Source organism: Schistocerca gregaria, chromosome 3 (assembly GCF_023897955.1).
Source record: "Schistocerca gregaria isolate iqSchGreg1 chromosome 3, iqSchGreg1.2, whole genome shotgun sequence".
Classification (NCBI taxonomy): Eukaryota; Metazoa; Arthropoda; class Insecta; order Orthoptera; family Acrididae; genus Schistocerca; species Schistocerca gregaria.
This window is the reverse complement of record NC_064922.1, coordinates 147,008,287-147,028,548: the sequence shown is the minus strand read 5'-3', so window position 1 is coordinate 147,028,548 and position 20,262 is coordinate 147,008,287. Positions and strand designations below refer to the sequence as shown.

The window sequence follows — 20,262 nt, the reverse complement described above, 5'->3', positions numbered from 1 at the left end:
ATTTTTGAGACGTCTGTATTCCTTTTTGCCTGCTTCATTTACTGCATTTTTATATTTTCTCCTTTCATCAATTAAATTCAATATTTCTTCTGTTACCCAAGGATTTCTACTAGCCCTCGTCTTTTTACCTACTTGATCCTCTGCTGCCTTCACTACTTCATCCCTCAAAGCTACCCATTCTCCTTCTACTGTATTTCTTTCCCCCATTCCTGTCAATTGGTCCTTTATGCTCTCCCTGAAACTCTGTACAACCTCTGGTTCTTTCAGTTTATCCAGATCCCATGTCGTTAAATTTCCACCTTTTTGCAGTTTCTTCAGTTTTAACCTACAGGTCATAACCAATAGATTGTGGTCAGAGTCCACATCTGCCCCTGGAAATGTCTTACAATTTAAAACCTGGTTCCTAAATCTTTGACTTATCATTATAGAATCTATCTGAAACCTGTTAGTATCTCCAGGCTTCTTCCATGTATACAGCCTTCTTTTATGATTCTTGAACCAAGTGTTACCTATGATTAAGTTTATGATTATGTTGTCATACTGATAAATAAATATATGTGCATATATCCTGAAAACTGACCCAAACCATGATAAATAGTAGAACAAATAAGTGGAGCATGTAACTAACTAAATAAATAAATAATCAGCAGAAGAAGCAGACAATATGAGGCCCAAGGTTTTGTGGGTGCTCACCAACACCAGTCAGTCATCAGCAGTCACCTGAGAAGGCAACAAGTCACGCTGCCAAAAATTCCGAAGTAATAATGAATATAACCAGCGAAACACCTAAGAAAAATTTAAATTAGGTTTTGTTGTTGCCATTTTACCAACCACGGCGAAGTCACTTAAAGAACAGTTCTTGTGTAGTTGACAATGACTGGCTGACTTATGTTGTTATAGGGTGTTGTGCAGCAATTATATTTCAAGTCCTTAAGAATGATTAGCACACCAATTATCACAAATCTAATGACAGGTGGAAATGAATAAATAGTAGCGACAGTTCCAACAGCAGGACGAGGTCAGAGATTTTGAAAGAATTTTAATTCTAGTTCATGTGGATGGCAGTCTGGTGCTTGTCTGCAGTCAACATGAAGCTGTAGAAAAGGAATGAGAGTTTGGGACTGATGATGCAGTTTGATTCATAGGCATAAAAAGGTTTACGACACTGTTAAAAAGGAGGAGAGATGGCAAGGTCTGAAGAGACTGGAACTGCCAAAAGGACTGGCAACTCAAAATCACAAACATGTATAACAAATGCCCAAATTGTGTTATAACAGATAGCAAAAAGTTGCATTGCTTTACAACAGTTAGAGGGGTTCGACAAAAAGTGTGTTCTCATCAATGCTCTTCAATAGGGTCATGGACAACATGATAAGAACCTAAGGACATCACACACATCCATGCCGGAGGCAGGATTCGAACCTGCGACCGGAGCGGTCACGCGGTTCCAGACTGTAGCGCCTAGACCGCATGGCCACACCGGCCGGCGATAAGAAGTTCACCAATGGTCAATAGCAGATGATATGAAAATCACAGCATATGCAGATGATGTGATGAGAAGGGAAAGCAATGAATAGAAATTTCAATAACAACTAAACAAATGGCCGACGGTAATTGAAGAAGCTGACATGAAAATAAATTTAACAAAAACTGGTGCAGTGAAAATCAGCACGAAAAATGAAAAAAAAAAAGAAGAATGTAAGTTGTAATACAAAAATTATTAAAGAACTAGAGAAGTACACAAACCAAGAAAGGAAGGATTAAATTTTGGAGAGGATACAAAATAGCTCAAAAATTTATATTGTTTATCAGACATAATTAAGAATTGGAGAAAACCTGAGGAAGAAAAGATTATGATACACAATTTATCTACTTGTTTTGACTTATGGATTGGAATACTGAACTTGGACAAAGAAAGATCGAAGCAGAATGCAAGTGACAGAGATGTGCTTTGTATCCTAAGATGAGAAGGGACAGGACAATGAATGAAACACTGCAAAACATGCTTCAATCAATGCCCTAGAAGAAAGTATGGAGAGAAATAGCCTGAAATGGTTTGGCCAGAATGGGACAAGATAGACTTTTAAGAAGTACTCTGGAATGGACAGAAACTAAAAGAAAATCAATTGGAACACCACAACCAAGATGGCGAGACCAGATGAAGGATAATGTGAACTGAAGAGGACTACAATGGGAGGAAATGTAGGATGATAGACTGTGAGAGAAAACAGAAGATTGGAAGGGGCTCTGTAAATGACCCACATAAGAAGAAGCGTTTCAGAAGAAGAAGAGTGACAGACCGAAGTGGATACCAGGTCCCTGGAGCAGACAATGTTCCCTCAAAATTATTGAGATGCTTAGGACAGCCAGCCATGACAAAACTACTGCACTTGTTGTGCAAGATGTATGAGGCAGGGGACATACCCTTAGACTTCAAGAACACTGTAATAATCTCAAGAAGGCAGAGTGCTAACAGATGTGAATACTATAGAACCAACAGTTTAATAAGTCACAGTTGCAAACTATTAACACAAATTACTTCCAGAAGAATGGAATAACTAGTAGAAGCTGACCTTGGGGAAGAGCAGTTTGGATTCTGAAGAAACGTAGGAACATGTGAGATAATACTGACCCCGCACCTTATCTTAGAAGACAAGTTGAAGAAAGGTACACCATTTGTAAATTTAGCAAACACTTTTGACAATACTGACTGTACTGTTCTTTCAAATTTTGAAGGTATCAGGGATAAAATATGTGAGTGAAAGGTTATTTACAACTTTTACAGAAATCAGACTGCAGTTTTAAGTGGCAAAGTATATGAAAGGGAAGCACTAACCGAGAGTGGAGTGAGACAGGGTTGTAGTAGTCTATCCCACATGTTATTTAATCTGTACATTGAGCAAGATGTAAAGGAGATTGAGGAGACAGTTGGAAAGGGAATTAAAGATAGGGAGTAGAAATAACTTCAAGTTTCACAAGTGATACTGTAATTCTGTCAGAAATGGTAAAGTACTTGGAAGAGTAGTTGTACAGAATGAACAGTGTCTTGAAAATATATTGTATGATGAACATGAACAAAAATAAAACAAGGGTAATGGGATCTAGTCAAATTAAATCAAGTGATGCTGAGGGAGTGAGATTAGGAAATAAGACGCTAAATGTAATACATGAATTTTACCATTTGGGCAGCAAAATAACTGTTGATGGCTGAAGTAGAATGGATGTAAACTGTAGACTTGTAACACAAAGAAAAGCACTCCTGAGAAAACAGGAATTTGTTAACATCTAATATAAACAAAGGAGTTCAAAAGTCACTTACTGAAGATATTAGAATCGAGACTAGAATTGTACAGAAGTGAAACTTGGACAATAAGTGGTTCAAACAGAAAGATAACAAACGCTTATGAAATGTGGTGCTACAGAATGATGCTGAAGATTAAATGGATAGATTGAACAAATAATGAGGATGTACTGGATTTGACTGTACTTTTTGTCCAATGTGAGAATTTTTTTACTAAATGAGAAAGCTTGAATGAAGCAAGTCTCAGTACTAGGTGATTGCTGCATCACTATTTTCTCTCTCTCTGTAATTGAAATTTCAAAGTGATCCATCAGTCAACTTGGTAACTGCCAATAACAGATGACAATAGGCTGTATTTCATGTGTCAACTAAGTTTAAAGTGAAATTAGACTCAAATTTGGATCTTATAGCAAAACAATTACAAGTACTGAAAGAAGTAGTAGTAAATCACAATTTATAATGAATTAGTTAATCACATTGCTTACGAATAAGGCAGGCTCCGATTTCAGGTCCTTCTGTCCATTTTCTCTATTGATACATTAATTTGGAAAGTTAAAAGAACAAACTGTATCTACATGTGTTATGATATTCACCTGCTGCTCAAGCAGATAAATTCTATTATTCCTATCAGCATAGGTATGTTGTATAAGTTTCCTTGCTCGGCTCGGGTCATTTACTGCTGTGTACCACATAGAGGATAGCTTTTAGACGCCATTGGTTTTTGAGAGAGGGACTGCTGATGAATAAATAAGAGGGGTACTACATACGACAGATATGTCAATGGGAATCACCGTTTTAGAAAGTATATCTTAATCTTACACACATTCTCTCATGAATGAACATCTAAAACTTTCAGTGGAGAAGGATGCCCATTACAGTTCCATTTATCGAATTTCGGAATGCTATGGCGAATCCACCTACGGTTTTATCAGATAGTTTACTTACCATCTTGCTCCATCGGTTCTTCATCTCCACTGTCATCACTGAGCTCTGGAGGGGGCCCGGGTGGCACTCCTGGATTCTTCTTTGTTTTCGGAGGGCCAGTGCCAGCATAGGCTGAAGTCTTTTTAAGTATTCCAGGGGGAGGGGGCAGTGTGAGGCCTGGGGGCAGGGGGACTCCTGCCAGAGCTGCTGCCCCTGACAGGTGGTGGGGTGGGACGAGGCCCACCAGCGGGTCTGCCGTGGGAAGCGGTATCTGGGAAGGAATGCCCGCAAACAGCATCGAGTCCGGGTGGACTGATGAGGGAAGCTGCAGTGTCGGGAGAGGAATGTCGTCGACTTGGACCTGCTGGGCGTGCCGCACCGACTCGGCATATGCGACGAGGGCCGCTCGGCGTTTTTCGTACTCTACTTCCATCCGCTTCAGCTCTGCCCATTTTTCTGGATCTTCTTTATCCTATCACACAAACTGAAATGTTTAATACTGACCACAAGAATGTAATTTTTGCAACTGAATCAGAGCAATAACAAGATGTTACACAAACTTACAATTTCTGTTCAACATTTATTACCTGGATTTTACTATAACAATTGTGCTTCATTTACTTTTGCACAAATCTACCCACACAGAAAATTGGCAGCTATAAACACAATAAAATCAGGCAACTGAGATGTTAAAAACCTCCGCATATGACAAACGAGAAAGGGCATTTCAAAGCTTACAAGAGATGAAGCAAAGAACAAGAACCAAAAGAAGTAATATTGTCTGTCTAACAGAATTTAAATGCAGAATTTGCAACACAAGAAATAAAAAGTGTCACGATACGTAATATCAATAATGGGAATTAGAACGAGGAGCATGCTATCTTGTGAGTAGATATCAGTTAGAGTGTTCATGAGGACAACAAACAATTACAATCTGCAGTGGAATTAATTGAAACATGAAAAGCAGATACATTTGGTCTTCTCACAAAACTAACAACTGATTGTGGAAAATTTAGCCCTAATGATGCCTGCCGTTACAAATAATTGTAGCCAGCCACATTACGTTTTCACTATGTATTTCATGGCAGTATACCTGCTTCAGCAGGTGTATTTATTTAAAATTAACTTTCACCTTAGGCCTTTCAGCATTTGGACCAAATTATCTTGGCAGTACTGCATCACCATCCACATTCCATCACAATTAGTAAGATACTTGGAAGGACCAACAATGGCTAAACTGTTCCTCCTGGTAGACACAAGACATGAGACAGGCAAATATCTCCATACATCAAAGAGAATTTATATTATTTATTTATCAATTTCTGGGGGAACATCCGAGCTAAAGCTATTTGCACATCGAATGAGTCAGTGCACAGTGTACAGAATGCTGATTAGAAAATTTATAAACAAATACTTAAAGAATTAATGAAACACAAAAAACTGAGTGTATACGAATTAATAACACATTAGAGAGAACAGTTCTCAACTATTGCAAGGAACTCCTAGATAGGAGAGGAGGGATGTCACAAGGAAACTTTCAACTTCGATTTGAATACTTTGGGTTTATCGCCCAATTTGTTTGTTTTTCCATACAGCGTTCACTGAGTGAATGTTACAGTTTTTTTTCTAAATGAGTTAATGTATTCCACAACAAATTCCATGATGGAATACATATACACAGACAACAGAGTTAGAATGACACCTGAATAACAATTGCCTGCATAAAGAATATTATTCTTAGTGAGTTTCCTCAAAATACACCACCATACGAGGAAACAAGCTCTCATGTTTCTGTGTCAGTGACAAGTGGAGACAGATGCTTGCAGATGTGAGTTTATCAGACCATCGGTTTAATAAGACATGATTGTAAAATACTAACACAACTTGTCTACAGATTGACGAAGGACTGGAATAAGTCAACTGGGTAAAAGATGAGTTTGGGTTCTGGAAGAATGCAAGAAAATGTGACGTAATACCTACCCTAAGACATAGCTTAGGTGATAAATAAAAGAAAGTCAAACCAAAATTTAAAATGTTTGTAGATTTAGAAAAAACTTTTGATAATTTTCTTTGAAATTCTGAAGGTTGTATGAATAAAATGTTAGAAGCAAAACTTCATCTACTACCTGTACAGAAACAAAACTGATTTGAAGGACGTGAAAGGGAAGCAGTAGTTGGGAATGGAGCGAGACATACTATACAACCCACACATTGAGCAAGAAATAAAGGAAACTAAGGAGAAATATAGTAGGTAATTAACATTCAGGGAGAAGAAATTAAAAAAAAATTAAGATTTGCTGATGACAATGTCAATGCTTGTTGATGATTGCGCAGCAGCACTCCACCACAGGACAGTCAGTCTTTGTAGAGGGCCTGGGGAATTTATAGTAGGTAGGTTAGCAATTTGGGTGCAGCCATTCATGTATGCTTCCAGAACATTGAAGTACAGTTTTTATTTAGAGTTACTGAGTATCCACTTTATTACTGACTTATGGGTGTTGCATAATTTGATTGGTGAACCCAGATCACAACGTGGTTATTTAAGTACAAAAGTTTCTCGTTTTTCACAAAGGTTTGTGTGGTTGGACAAGACAGAGCAAATTTGGGTATTAATGGAGAAGAACCATCCTGTAACAGTTTGGAAATGAGTGCTTTGTCCCATGTTCAAAAGACATAACCCTTCTCTTTGTGTCAGGCTCTCAAAAGCTGTACTCAGGGAATATGTGGTGACAAAATCCCACTGTCTGCATTAAAATCTCTCAGGTGAACTATGGCATGTGCTTGTTCAGATCTTCATCGGGAATAGGCACACAAAAGATAATTATGGTTACACCATGCACACACATGTAGTATTACAGCAAATGACTTGCTTGCAAGTTGGTGCTGAGGGGAGATGGAAGGAGTGGTATTTATCACTGACAAATACATCAACTTTAGACCTCTCGCCAGGCTGTTAACATTACACTGGGGTGTGCAACCATTTACTGGTAAGGTATTACTTTCATCAATGTTGAGATTAACAAAAGTTTTAACCCTAGAACAGGTAGGAGAAAAAGTTCCAAAGTTAGTAAAACATAAATTTTAAACAACAATGCCAAAAAAGTTTATTAATATTAAATTTGTCATACATTTCTTTTAAAAAAGTTGTATTCCTCCAAAAATCTTAAAATTAAGTTATTCAGCATTTAAAAACATTCTTCAACATTTAGAACCAATTTTTGGAATTTTAAAAGTACTATTACAAGTTATGAATTTAGGACTGTTACTTTGGCATCCCGCCAGCAGACATTGTTATGGAGGCAGATGAGCTGGCATCGGTAGTGCACTGGAAGTGTGAAAACCTGCTATAAAGGGAGTACGCAAAGCGTAGTATCAGCAGACAGTGTAGTGGAGCGGCATTGTCATGCCTGTGCAGATACTAAAGTAGGGACAAAGGATTTTCTTACGCACGTGATTGCCCTATAGTTTTCCTCCGTTCCTAGTGTTAAATTCTGGATACTATAGATCCTGCTGGTAGGAACAGTTTTAGCTACAGAAGGAACAGCAGCAGATGCTGCTAAACCACAATGAGGACTTGCTTTGTGCCTTTGCCCAGCCGGTAGTGAGCCGGACGCCCACCCTTCAGTTTTCTTACCCAACCACAGACACTGTTTGCCAATTTTGATGAGCCTACGGAAACATGGGAGAATTACCTCCAGTAGTTCTTGCACTGCCAGGTAAGGCGTATCATTGATGTGGTTGATAAGGCCACCTTGTTGTTGTACAGCAGTATGGGTTTATATAAATTTGTCCAAAATTTGAAGCCTTCTACTGAGCCCAAGAAACTTCCCTTTGATGAGCCTTTCTGGTTGCTGACATGGTATTATGAACATCATATCCATGTGGTGATGATGTGGGTGCAATTTAACCAGCACCACAAGGGGCCAGAGCAGTCGTGTGTGGCCTGCATGGTCGATTTGCAGGGTCTCCTGCACTAGTGTCATTTTTAGTGTCCAAAACGAGCTGCCTCTTCTGCAGACTCACTAATTCGGGACAATATTGTCTGGTTAGTATCTGATCCCAAGGTTCTGACTACGGCATTTACTTGTCCAACCCTTCTTTAGCTGTCACAGCCCAGATTCCAGAATTGTATGAGATAGCAGTAGCTGCAAGGTATGTCCTTTCTGATAATTAGCAGGTGGCTCAACTAGGTGTGCACAGTAAACAGCCCCCAGTTCCCCGTGGGGTACCCTAGGTAGTCTCGCCTCCTGTCATGTCACTGTGTGTATACGATTAAGGTGCAGTGGTACTGGACTTCTTTGCCCAGGTCATGCTAGGCAGGTCCACATCAGCTGCAGTGTCCTTACTGCTATCCAAGACATTTTTTTGGTCCTTGCTGTCATTCTCCTTCTGCTCATTGAGTGAGCCAATGGTCCTTCCCGCAAATGGAGGCCATGTGTGGAGTATGCTGTCTTATAGGCCACTTGGCAACTGCTTCTGACATTTGGTGAGCTGTGAGTCAATCACCAGAAACTTGTGTGTTTTTGCTGCACTCTGGGGCCATTTCCAATGCCTTGGCATTTTTTGATGATGATGGTTGATGAGCAGCTGGTCAAATTTCAATTAGACATGTTGAGTGACAGTCAGCCTCATTATTTTGCATATGTACAGCTCTTGGGGTGCCTGGAGTTGCAATAACCACTATGGCAGCTAGTATTTTGTAGTAAACAATGCGTTCCTTTGTGGGGGCAATTCTCTGCACATTATAAGGATGTGGAACAGCAGCTTAACATTTTTAGTGATCAGTTCCTGCACAAAATATTTTTGTGCTAGATGCTTTTTCCCTTTTTGGCTTCCAGATTGTTGTCAAATCGCATTTAGTTTGCAAATTCATTTCTTTTCTTGATTTGGACACACTACTGCGGTCATACAGGTCATTGTTTGAGAACACCTTGGGCACAACAGAAGGTTTTGAGGCACATGTTGCTCTTAAGCTATTAGTAGAACTTAAATTTTGTCACCCGCATCCCATTCCCTTCTTCAAGTGCAACAAGGTAAACGCTGAGTTGCAGCATTGGCTGCATCAAGGCGTTGTTTCTCCTATTTTGTCAAGATAATAAGGAAGAATGAAGGAAGGAAGACTAGGTTTAAGATCCAACTGACACTGAGGTCATTAGAACAGAGCACAAACTCAGATTGTGTCAAGGATGGGAAAGGAAGTCAGCCATGCACTTTCAAAGGAACCATCCCAGGAACCATCCCAGCAATTTAGGAAAATCACAGAAAACCTAAATCCAGATGGGAGGACGTTGGTTTGAATCATTGTCCTCCTGAATGCAAGTCCAGTGTGCTAACCATGTGAAACTCAGATAGTCAAGTCAGTGAGCCATGTCATGGTGGTGAATCAGAAGCCAGATGGCACTGTGTGCCTTTATGGTGATTTTAAACTGGGGGCAAATGCACATTGTGGTGTTGGTTCCTATCCAAATCTGCAGCGGGCAGAGTTGTTGGCAAAGTTGCCCAGGGGGCGGGGGGGGGGGGGGGGGGGGGGGGGGCATTATCTTTCACATATCGATATGTCGATATGAGCGATGCCTACCTGCAGTTGGACACAGTTTCTCAGGCTTTCTTGGTCCTCAGCACCCAATTTGGGCTTTACCAACTTAATTGCTTGCCTTTTGGAATCTCGTCTATGCTGGAAATTTATCAATGGTATCTGGAGCAACTGATTCAAGAAATTCCCTGTTGCATCAATTACCTGGTTGGCATCTGGGTAATGGGCTCTATTGGGAGGAGCATTTACAAAACCTTAATCAATTTTGCAATGCCTCCTGGAGGATGGCCTTCATTGCAAGTTGGGAAGGTATATTTTTACCCCCCACAGGTGCTTTTTTTGGGACATGTGGTCAGTAAAGATGGCCTTGATCCTACAGATGACCACATCAAAACCATCACCTACCAGCTGGCATCCAAGATCCTCACTCCAAGTAAACCTTTAACTGTGACATATGAGAGTTATCAGTATGGCTTGGTGGAGTACTGTCACATTGGGTCCTGTTCTATTGGAACCCAGATGACACCGAACAACCCACTGCTTATCTATCGAAAACACTTCTACTGCACAGCGTAATTATTCACAGGTGGAAAAGGAGATGCTAGCTATTACTTTTGGAGCAAAGAAGTTTCATGTTTCCCTCTATGGGGCAAGGTTCCTCCTCATTGCCAACCATAAGCTGCTGGTTCCCTTACCTGGTTCTCGTTTTAAGTTGCCAGATAGGAGTACCCACTGACTGCACAGGTGGGCTCTCTATCTCTCAGTAACTATTGCTATAACATTCATTACCGCTCCACTGCTCAGTGTGCCAATGCTGATGCACTTTTGCAGCTACCAGTGAAGCCTGATCCAGAGTTTGAAGGAAGGAGGCTGGTGTGTTCACATTGGATGGTACCAAACCCGGTCAGATTTCCAGTTAACAATGTGAAATGTCATAACTGTTGGAAAATTGTTTTACCTGTCCAGGTGGGTTGGCTGTGAGGCGCCTCTTTGGGGGCTGATTCCGCATGGCATATGTTTTTCTCTTATGTGACTGACTCAACACTGTGCAGGGGTCCCCATGCTTCCATCAGAGGAGCAATGCTGCCGAGTGGTCGTTCCTCCAGCACTGCATCCTCGCACACTCCATTTGCTGTATGTGTTGCACTGGGTTGTGATTTATATGAAGGTGTTGGCACGATGACAAGGCTACTGGCAGGCGGTCAGGCACGACATCGAACATCGTGCAGACCTGTGAGTGTGCACACGACTGGGCTGCACTGCCATGTCTGATTTTTTCTTAGCAGGCCCCAGAGCACCCTTGGGACACAGTTCATGTTGATTTCATGGGTCTAATTTAGGGCAGCATTTTCCACACATAGCCAAGTTGTCCCCCATGTCACTGGCTGCCATTCTTCACCCATTATCAGTTATTTCTGCCACAGAGGGATTCCTCAGAACCCTCATATCCAGTAGGCAGTTTGGGTCAAAGGAGTTTGATGATTTTTGTATACACAACAGTTACCAGCATCTGACCACTGCCCTGTTTCACCTGGACACTAACTTGGAGGCACTTCACGCACACATTCAAGAACCAAATGAAGATGTCCCTCTTCCTGCGATGATGCTTTGTTGAGTTTTCTGACAATGTGCCAGGTGACATCAGTCACTGGGTGCAGTCCAGTGGAATGCTTGCATGGGTGCCAGCTGCAGTGTCCTGCATTTGGTGCACACTGAATCGCATTTGCCGGACAAACGTGGTCCACTGCATTTTCCTTCCAGGACCCAGTCCTTTGGCCAGGGGTGGCTGGCAGGTGTCACGGTGAGCCATAAAGATCAGCAATTCTCGGTGGTGGATGTTGGTTGGTGGCAGCTTTTGTGTGCACAATCGTATCCACCATTCGACTACCGCTCTGTTTCACCTGGCCCCTAACTTGGAAGTGGAACACTTCATACACACATTCAAGAACCAAATGTAGAAGTCTCTCATCCCGCGATGATTTGTTGTTGAGTTTTCTGAGAATGTGACATCAGCCAATGGGTGCAGTCCAGAGGAAAAGCTTGTGTGGGTTCCAGCTGCAGGGCTTCTGGATTTAGTGCACACTGTGTCACATCCGCGGACCTAAGTGGCCGACTGCATTTTCCTTCCCGGACTCAATTCTTTGGCCATTAAAGGGAGCGGCTGCCAGGTGTCATGGTGAGCCATGAAGATCAGGCATTCTCAGTAGTGGATGTTGGCTGGTGGCAGATGACGTGTTATGCAAATTAGTTGCACCTGCATTTTGTTGTGAACCGTCGCTGCAGTCTGCCACTCAGCTGAGCAGCAGAGTTGGTCATGCTGTTCCAGTGGTAGACTCACACTTGCAGCAGTGCACCTCCCCCCTGCTACCATGCCTGTGCCCCCTGCCATCCTTCTCTCACGTGCAGCCTTGGGTCCCAGCGAGGTTAGCCCCTGCGCCTGCTAATGTGGAGCCCATGGATCCTGATCTGCCCTCTTCCTCCGACCCCCCCCCCCCCCCCTCTTGCTAGCAGAAGGCGTTTCATCCACTGCTGCCAGCTGACCCTCCTTGGCCTCAGCTTCTATGCCCCTCCGACCTCCGAGTGGAGCCAACAGCACCGGCATTATCTCCTTGTTGGTCAGTCTGCTGCTGGGTTGTCTGGCACCCTCTCTGGGTCTGAAGTGCAGATCAATGTCCAAGCCTGACTGTTTTCCGGAGGAACTTAGTATCACTGCCAGTAGAGACAGATAAACTGGTATTGGTAGCACTGTGCACTAGTGCAGAGACCTGTCACAGAGGCTGCAAAGGGAGACACGCAGACCTGTTGACCTGCAGATGACAGTACGGCGAGCATGCCAGTGCTAGTGCTGAGTTAAAGCACCGTGGGCCTCGCCTTGTGCTTGTGGACCAATTGTCAAGGGTAATGTTCCTTCTTGTTCCCTTCACTGACTCTACAAGCCTGAGCACAACCTCATCAGATGTGTTACTCACTTAGAAAAATCCTGCAGATGGTTGTCCCATATGTACTTCCAAATTTTTTACGTAATCTGTTTTCACAACTTCCAAGATAAATATTTTGATACCACACTTTCCCCATTTTTAAGGAATGGACATTCTGAAAGAATAATACCCTCAAAAGATAGTAAGGTATTCATTTGTTGTGTAAAGTTCCTTCTTAAAACATCAGGACACCTCAACCCACAGAGATTCTCACCCCACCAAAACCTTTTACCTTCTTTCTAAGGTCCATAAATCCAAACACCCTGGCCGTCCTATAGTTTCTGGCTTCAAAGAACCCACCGAACGTATAACTGCCTTAGTCAATCAAAATCTGCAACCCACAGTACAAAGACTCCCCTCCTACATCAAAGATGCCAACCATTTCCTAGAGCATTTGAAATCCATGTCTGTCCCACTCCCATCAACCTTGCTTGTCACCACTGATGCTACCTCCCTCTACACCAACATCCTCCAACTTCATGGTCTGTCTGCTGCTGAACATTTCCTCAGTCAGTGCCCATCTGATTACAAACCAATGACATCTTTCCCACTCACCTTAATTAACTTTATACTTATGAACAACTACTTCATCTTTGAGCGGCAGACATACAAACAGATTAGGGGTAATGGCCATGGGAACCAGGATAGCTCCTTCCTATGCCAACCTTTTCCTGGGTCACTTGGAGGGCGCTTTCCTGGAATCCAGAAGTGAAGCCTCTGATTTGGTTTAGATACACTGATGACATCTTTACCATATGGACCCATGGTGAGGCTGACCTGCTAGAATTCCTGGAATTTCTTAATACATTTTCCCAATTAAATTTCACATGGTCCTATTCTGAATCCCATGGCACTTTCCTTGATTTTGATCTCATCCTCACCGAAGGCCAGCTACACACTTCTGTCCACATTAAACATGCCAACAAACAACATTACTTGTATTTTGACAATTGCTATCCTTTCCACGCCACATGTTCCCTCCCATACAGCCTTGGCATCCAAGGCAAACATAATTGTTCAGATGCACCACACGTTCACTCTGATACAGCCGTGGCATCCAAGGCAAACATATTTGTTCAGATGCAGACTCTTTACAGCAATACAGCACCATTCTCACCCTCAGCCTTCACTGCATGTAATTACCTCACTAGCCTAGTTAAAACAAGAGCCATCACATCCAATCCTGGTACTGCTAATCCCTCCACAAAACAACTTTGGGAGCACTACCCTGGTGACTCAGTATTATCCTGGTCTGGAACTTGTTAATCAGTTACTTTGACAGGACCATGATTTTCTAAAATCATGCCTTGGAATGAGATCCATTCTGTCAGAAATTTTGCCCACCACACTCAGAATAATTTTCTGTCACCCTCCCAATCACCACAGTATTCTTGTCAGACCCTATGCTCCTTCTGCACTCATCTCCCTAGTCTATGGCTCCTACCCCTGCGACTGTCCCTGCTGTAAGACTTGCCCCTTATGCACCCTCCTACCATCATCTATAGCAGCCCTGTAACTGGCAATACATATTATATCAAAGGGAGAGCCACCTGTGAAACTGCACGTCATATACTAGCTGTTACATGAACACTGTTCGGCCTACTGCATCGGCATGACTACCACCAAATTATCAATTAGGATGAATGGACATAGGCAGAGTGGATATCCTGTTGCAGAGCACGCTCTACAATATAACAATCCTGACCTGGCACCTGTTCCACCACACGCACCATCTGGATTCTTCACCCAGACACTAGTTCCTCAGAATTCTGCAGGTGGAAACTAGCACAACATATCCTCGGTTCTCATCACTCACCTGGCCTTAATTTCTTCCCTCTCAGCATTTCTTCACAGTAACTAATCTTTGCTTCACTCCATTTTAGTTTTCCACTCTTTCATTGTCTTACCCATCTATTTTTCACCCTCCCCCCCCCCCCCCTCCCACCTCCAACCTCTGTTACATACAATGCACTTAGCTTTTCACTCTTATTAACTTGCATGATGTTTAAACAGTAATCTTTGTCTGCATATTACCCTGTCTTCAACCTTTAAGGTCTCAGGTTTTCAAATCTTGTCCAATGCAGTCCCCAACAATCAGTCTTTCCTTCTCATCCTGTGCGGTAAGCCTGTCCTGACTCACGGTTCTGGGCGACTTTCCCTAAATCTACCCCTTTTCCTAGACCTCTCCAACCTCTTCCTTCGCCCCCATTCTTCCTGTTCTACCCTTCTGCCTGAAGGAGAAGCCACTGGCTCCGAAAGCTTGCCAACTACAACCATCTTTTGTGTGTTTGTTCTGCCGCCGCTTGTACAGTACACAATAAAATACGCAGTAGCACATCTGTTAATGTCAGATGAACATGTCCTAATCAATGATTTGAACGTTAACATATGTACTGTGTATTTTATTGTATACAGTGTTATTCTTGACATAACAATCATGTTGATTGCAACATGTCCAGATAATGTTAACAGATGTGCTACTCTGTATTTCATTGTGCGCTATGTTTTTTATGATGTTACAATCATCTGTGAGTGCTACATATAAGAACGAGGCTAAGTGCACATGGTGTTTCTTGATTATAGATGTTTTATTCATAACAAACTTTTATACAACATGCTACACTTTATCTACATGACAACTTGGCAGGAAGTCCAACTCAGAATGAACACATTTTACAACACAAGTTTTTGATGATCTGAAGAACACAGCCAAAGTCTGTCAAAATTGGCAGTATGTAAATAACAAAATGGTTATGCAATCTCGTCTTTAGAAAGTTTTTGCCACGTAAAACAAATCACTCCTTCTACTTTGCAAGCATGAGAAAATTCAAACAGTTTTTCACTTTCTTCCTGACTTACTGGATACTACACCAAGCCATTTTGAGCAGTTTTATTGTATGCTGTCAGTATAAAAAGAAAAGTGCAAAGGCTAACGTAAGCAGATGGGCTGCATCTCTCAGACCCACAACACGTCTCTTCAAGCATCAATAATCAACTGGCGAGTAATGTGGAGTGACAAAACAAGTAGTAGTCTCTAGGACAGTTAAGTGAAAAATTACTCATAAGCAGCATACTCTTGCAGTTATTTTTTTATAAGAGAGAGAGAGATTGTCACAATTTTATCAGTAAACTGTCGAAATATTCACAATAAAGTTTTCGAATTTACTGCTTTCCAGGAACATTCTCACACTCAAATTATTCTTGGGACTGAGAGCTGGCAGATGCCCGAAGTGGAAAGCAGTGGAATGTATATCGGAAAGAAGATTAGAGGCCATAGAAAGAGGACTGTTCACTGCAACCAACAAAAATATTCTCTCTATTGAGGTCGAAGCTGAGTGTTACGTATAACAGGTGTAGATGAAACCAAGTTAATTGTTGGATGTTTTTACTGGCCACCTGATTCTGCTGTGACAGTTCTAGAGTCATTCAAAGAAAATCTATGGTCAATAGCACGTAAATACACATATCATGCAATAATGGTTGGAGGTGCGACTTTAACCTGCTGAGTATAGACTGGGATGTCTACGCATTCATATAGACTGGGAAGTCTATGCATTCATTGCGTGGGAGGGGAGTACAGACAGAAAGTCATGCGAAATACTTCTGAACATGTTTTCTGAAAATTGTCTTCAGCAGCTAGCTCACCAGGCCATATGCAACGATAATATCTTACACCTTGTAGCTACAAATAGGCCAGACCTTATTGAGAATGTCAGTATGGAAACAGGGAGTAGCAATGATGATGTCATTATAGCGACAGTGATTATGAAAGTTAATAAATTAGTTAAGAAAGCTAGGACATTGTTTTTGCTAGGTTGAGCATATAAGTATTTACAAACATCTCACTTAACCAGTAAATTGGCATCACTTAGTTCCAGTAAAATGGATGTAGAGGAATAATGGGTAAAGTTTAAACAGACTGTAAATTGTGGTCTGGAGAGTTATGTGCCTACTAAGTGGATAAAGGTTAGAAAAGACTCACCATGGTTTCATAACTAAATTCAGTGGGTGCTGAGGAAGCAGAGGCTGTCGCACTCTTGGTTCAAAAGAGAACGCATAAATGGTGACAAGTGAAGGTTAGCAGAGATTCGTGAAAAGATCTATGCCCAAAGCATACAACAACTACCACTATTACACCTTAGTAATAGATCTGGCAGAGAACCAAGAAAATTCTGATCGTATGTAAAATTGCTAAGCAGGTCTAAGGCTTCCATTCAGTCCTCTGTTGACTAGTCTGGTGTGCCAGTTAAAGGCAGCAAAATGAAAGCTGAAGTTTTCAATTTCATGTTCAAGAATCGTACAAACATACGGTCATTAGACCATTGGACAGAATCCTGTATGGACAACACAGTAATAAGTATATCCGAGATACAGAGAAACAAGAGAAGGATTTGAAAGCAAATAAATCACCAGGTCCACATGGAATCCCAGTTCAATTTTACAAAGCGCACTCTACAGCACTGGCTCCTTACCTAACTTGCATTTATCATGAATCTCTCACCCAGCACAAAGTCCCAAGCAACTGGAAAAAACCACAAGTGACTCCAGTATATAACAAAGGTAAAAGAATGGACTCGCAAAATTACATACCAATATCCCTAACTTCTGTTCACTGCAGAATCCTTGAACACATTCTCTGTTTGAATATAATAAACTTTTTTGAGACTGAGAAGCTTATGTGCGTGAATGAGCATCACTCATGTGAAACTCAGCTTGCACTTTGCTCATATGACATACTGAGAACTAGGGATGAAGGGGAAGAGGCAGATTCCATATATCTAGATTTCCGAAAAGCATTCAACATGGTGCCCCCTTGCAGGCTGTTAAAAAAAGTGTGAGCATATGGAATAAATTCACAGAAATGTGAGTGGCTCTAAGACTTCTCGTAAATAATAGAACCCAGTAAGTTGTCCTTGACAGTCAGTGTTCATCAGAGACAAGGGTATTCTCAGGACTGCCCCAGGGAAGTGTGATAGGACTAATGATGTTCTCTGTATACATAAACAATTTGGCTGACAGGGTGGGCAGCAATCTGCGGTAATTAGCTGATGATGCCATGGTGTTCAGTAAAGCATCGAAGTTGAGTGATTATAGGCTGATACAAGACGACATAGACAAAAATTTCCAGTTGGTGTAATGAATGGCAGCTAGCCTTAAATGTGGAAAAATGTAAGTTAATGTAGATGAGTAGGAAGACCAAACCTGTAACATTCTGATGCAGCATTACCAGTGTCTTCGTGACACTGTCAAGTCGTTTAAATATCTGGGCATAACGTAGCAAAGAGGTATGAGGTGGAATGAGCACATTAAAACTGCGGTACAGAAGGCGAATAGCCAACCTCACTTTACTGGGAGAATTTTAGGAAAGAGTGAGTCACCTGTAAAGGAGACTGCATATAGAATGCTGGTGGATCTATTCTTGAGTACTGCTCGAGTATTTGGGACCCGGACCAGGTAGGCATTGAAGCAATTCTGTAGTGGGTTCCTCCATTTGTTACCGGTAGGTTCGAACAACACATAAGTGTTATGGAAGTGCTTGCTTTGGGGACACAAAAAGGAATCCCTGGAGGGAAGGCAATGCTCTTTTTGAGGAACACTATTGAGAACATTTAAAGAACCGCTACTTGAAGCTGACTGCCAAGTGATTCTATTGCTGCCAACATACATTGCGCATAGTGATCACAAGGATAAAATATGAGAAATTATTGCTCTTACAAAGGCATACAGTAAGTTGTTTTTTACTCGCTCTGTATGCGAGTGGCACAGGAAAGGAAATGACTAATAGTGACACAGTGTATCCTCCGCCATGCACCATATGGTGTCTGTGTATGTGCGGATGGATATGTGTGTGTGTGTGTGTGTGCGCGAGTGTACACCTGTCCTTTTTTTCCCCTAAGGGAAGTCTTTCCGCTCCCGGGATTGGAATGACTCCTTACCCTCTCCCTTAAAACCCACATCCTTTCATTTTTCCCTCTCCTTCCCTCTTTCCTGACGAAGCAACTGCCAGTTGCGAAAGCTCGTAATTCTGTGTGTGTGTTTGTGTGTTTTGTTCATGTGCCTGTCTGCCGGCGCTTTCCCGCTTGGTAAGTCTTGGAATCTTTGTTTTTAATATATATATATATATATATATATATATATATATATATATATATATATATATATATATAGAGAGAGAGAGAGAGAGAGAGAGAGAGAGAGAGAGAGACTGGGTCCAAGAGAGAGTCCTCATCCATTCTAGGGCTAATGATGTAGATTGTGGCAATGCTTTATATGGCTTTCTGGTTTCAGCTTAAGGCGTATGCCTTGCTATCCCCATTTTTAATTTATGAATACAGTGTGATAAAGGATGCAGACTGCATGGTTGCTCTGCAGTTGGCACATCTGCATAGATCCTGTTTGTGCTTATCTAAACTACATTTCCCACATGTTGCTTGCCCTTTGCATCAGATGGTACTGTGGCCACATTTCTGGAATATACAGAGGACGACGACACTGACTCTGATATAATCCAGCAGCTTACATGAAATTAACACTTGAATTGAAGATACTTGTTAACTCTCTTGGTAGCTCCTTCTATCTCAGTCACTCTTATTTTTCCGTCCTTTCTGTAGTTCCTGTACTAAATGCAATACACTGCTATATTGCAAAATGCCCTGATCAAAAGTTAGTACAGCATAAACAGAAGACTTCGTAGGACATTTCAAATTCAGTACTGCAGTTGCTCGGAATGATGTTGATATCTACATTAAATGTGTTCCATTGCAAAGGTGTTTGTAGGAGTTTGGGAAAGCAACTATCTGTTCCTGTGTTTTTTAATATAGAAAGAGAATAATCAATGAACTTTCATCTCATCTTCCAATAACCCAAAATACATTTACTAGACACTAAATGTGGCTTGTTAATGTTAATGACATTCTCATCTGATGAAATTATCAGAAGAATGATGCATATAGGCTTTCTTATTAGGCTGCATGTGAATGTTCACAAGTTGTTTGCTCAATCCACAGGAAGTCCTGATATAAGAAGTAATAGCCTCCACAAAGATATGAGGAGATGATAGTCATTCCAGACTGAGGCACACTTTTTGGAACAAACCTAACACAACTACACTGATGCAAGTTCCTCAAGCTGCTACCCATTTACTGGCCTCAGGAGCCCATTTCCTGGTCTCAGGCACAGCTTACCTCAAGACTTTTTCTGAGAGAGAGACAAGGATTACCCCATCCTCTTGACATACTCAGACACTTGGTTTTGCTACCAATCATAGCTTGTATGGTACCATTTCCGGCAGCTCTTCCTTCCATCATATCTCAGTCTACTGATTCAACAGCTATGCAGTAATTCATATGGGAGCAGCCAAGTTCAACAGCTCCCTTTGGCCTTCTATCATCTTGTTTGTGTCTCTAGAATCCAACTTTCCCCATTTCCAAACAGAATGCTACAGATTTTCCCTCTTTTTGTAAAAGAAGGGAGCTATAAATCATCTGAACCATTCTCTCTTCTGGATGCAGCTACTGAACTGCTCA

General features: G+C 41.6%; 1 protein-coding gene across 1 annotated transcript in view; it reads right to left on the bottom strand.

The window, feature by feature from the left end:
• The window catches only part of LOC126354544 (WW domain-binding protein 11), a 79,368-nt gene that overhangs the window by 42,051 nt on the left and 17,055 nt on the right, over nucleotides 1-20,262 (bottom strand). The window contains exon 4 of the mRNA XM_050004276.1: nucleotides 4,247-4,697. Coding sequence (XP_049860233.1) covers nucleotides 4,247-4,697 — 451 coding nt within the window. The remainder of the gene's footprint in view (nucleotides 1-4,246; nucleotides 4,698-20,262) is intronic.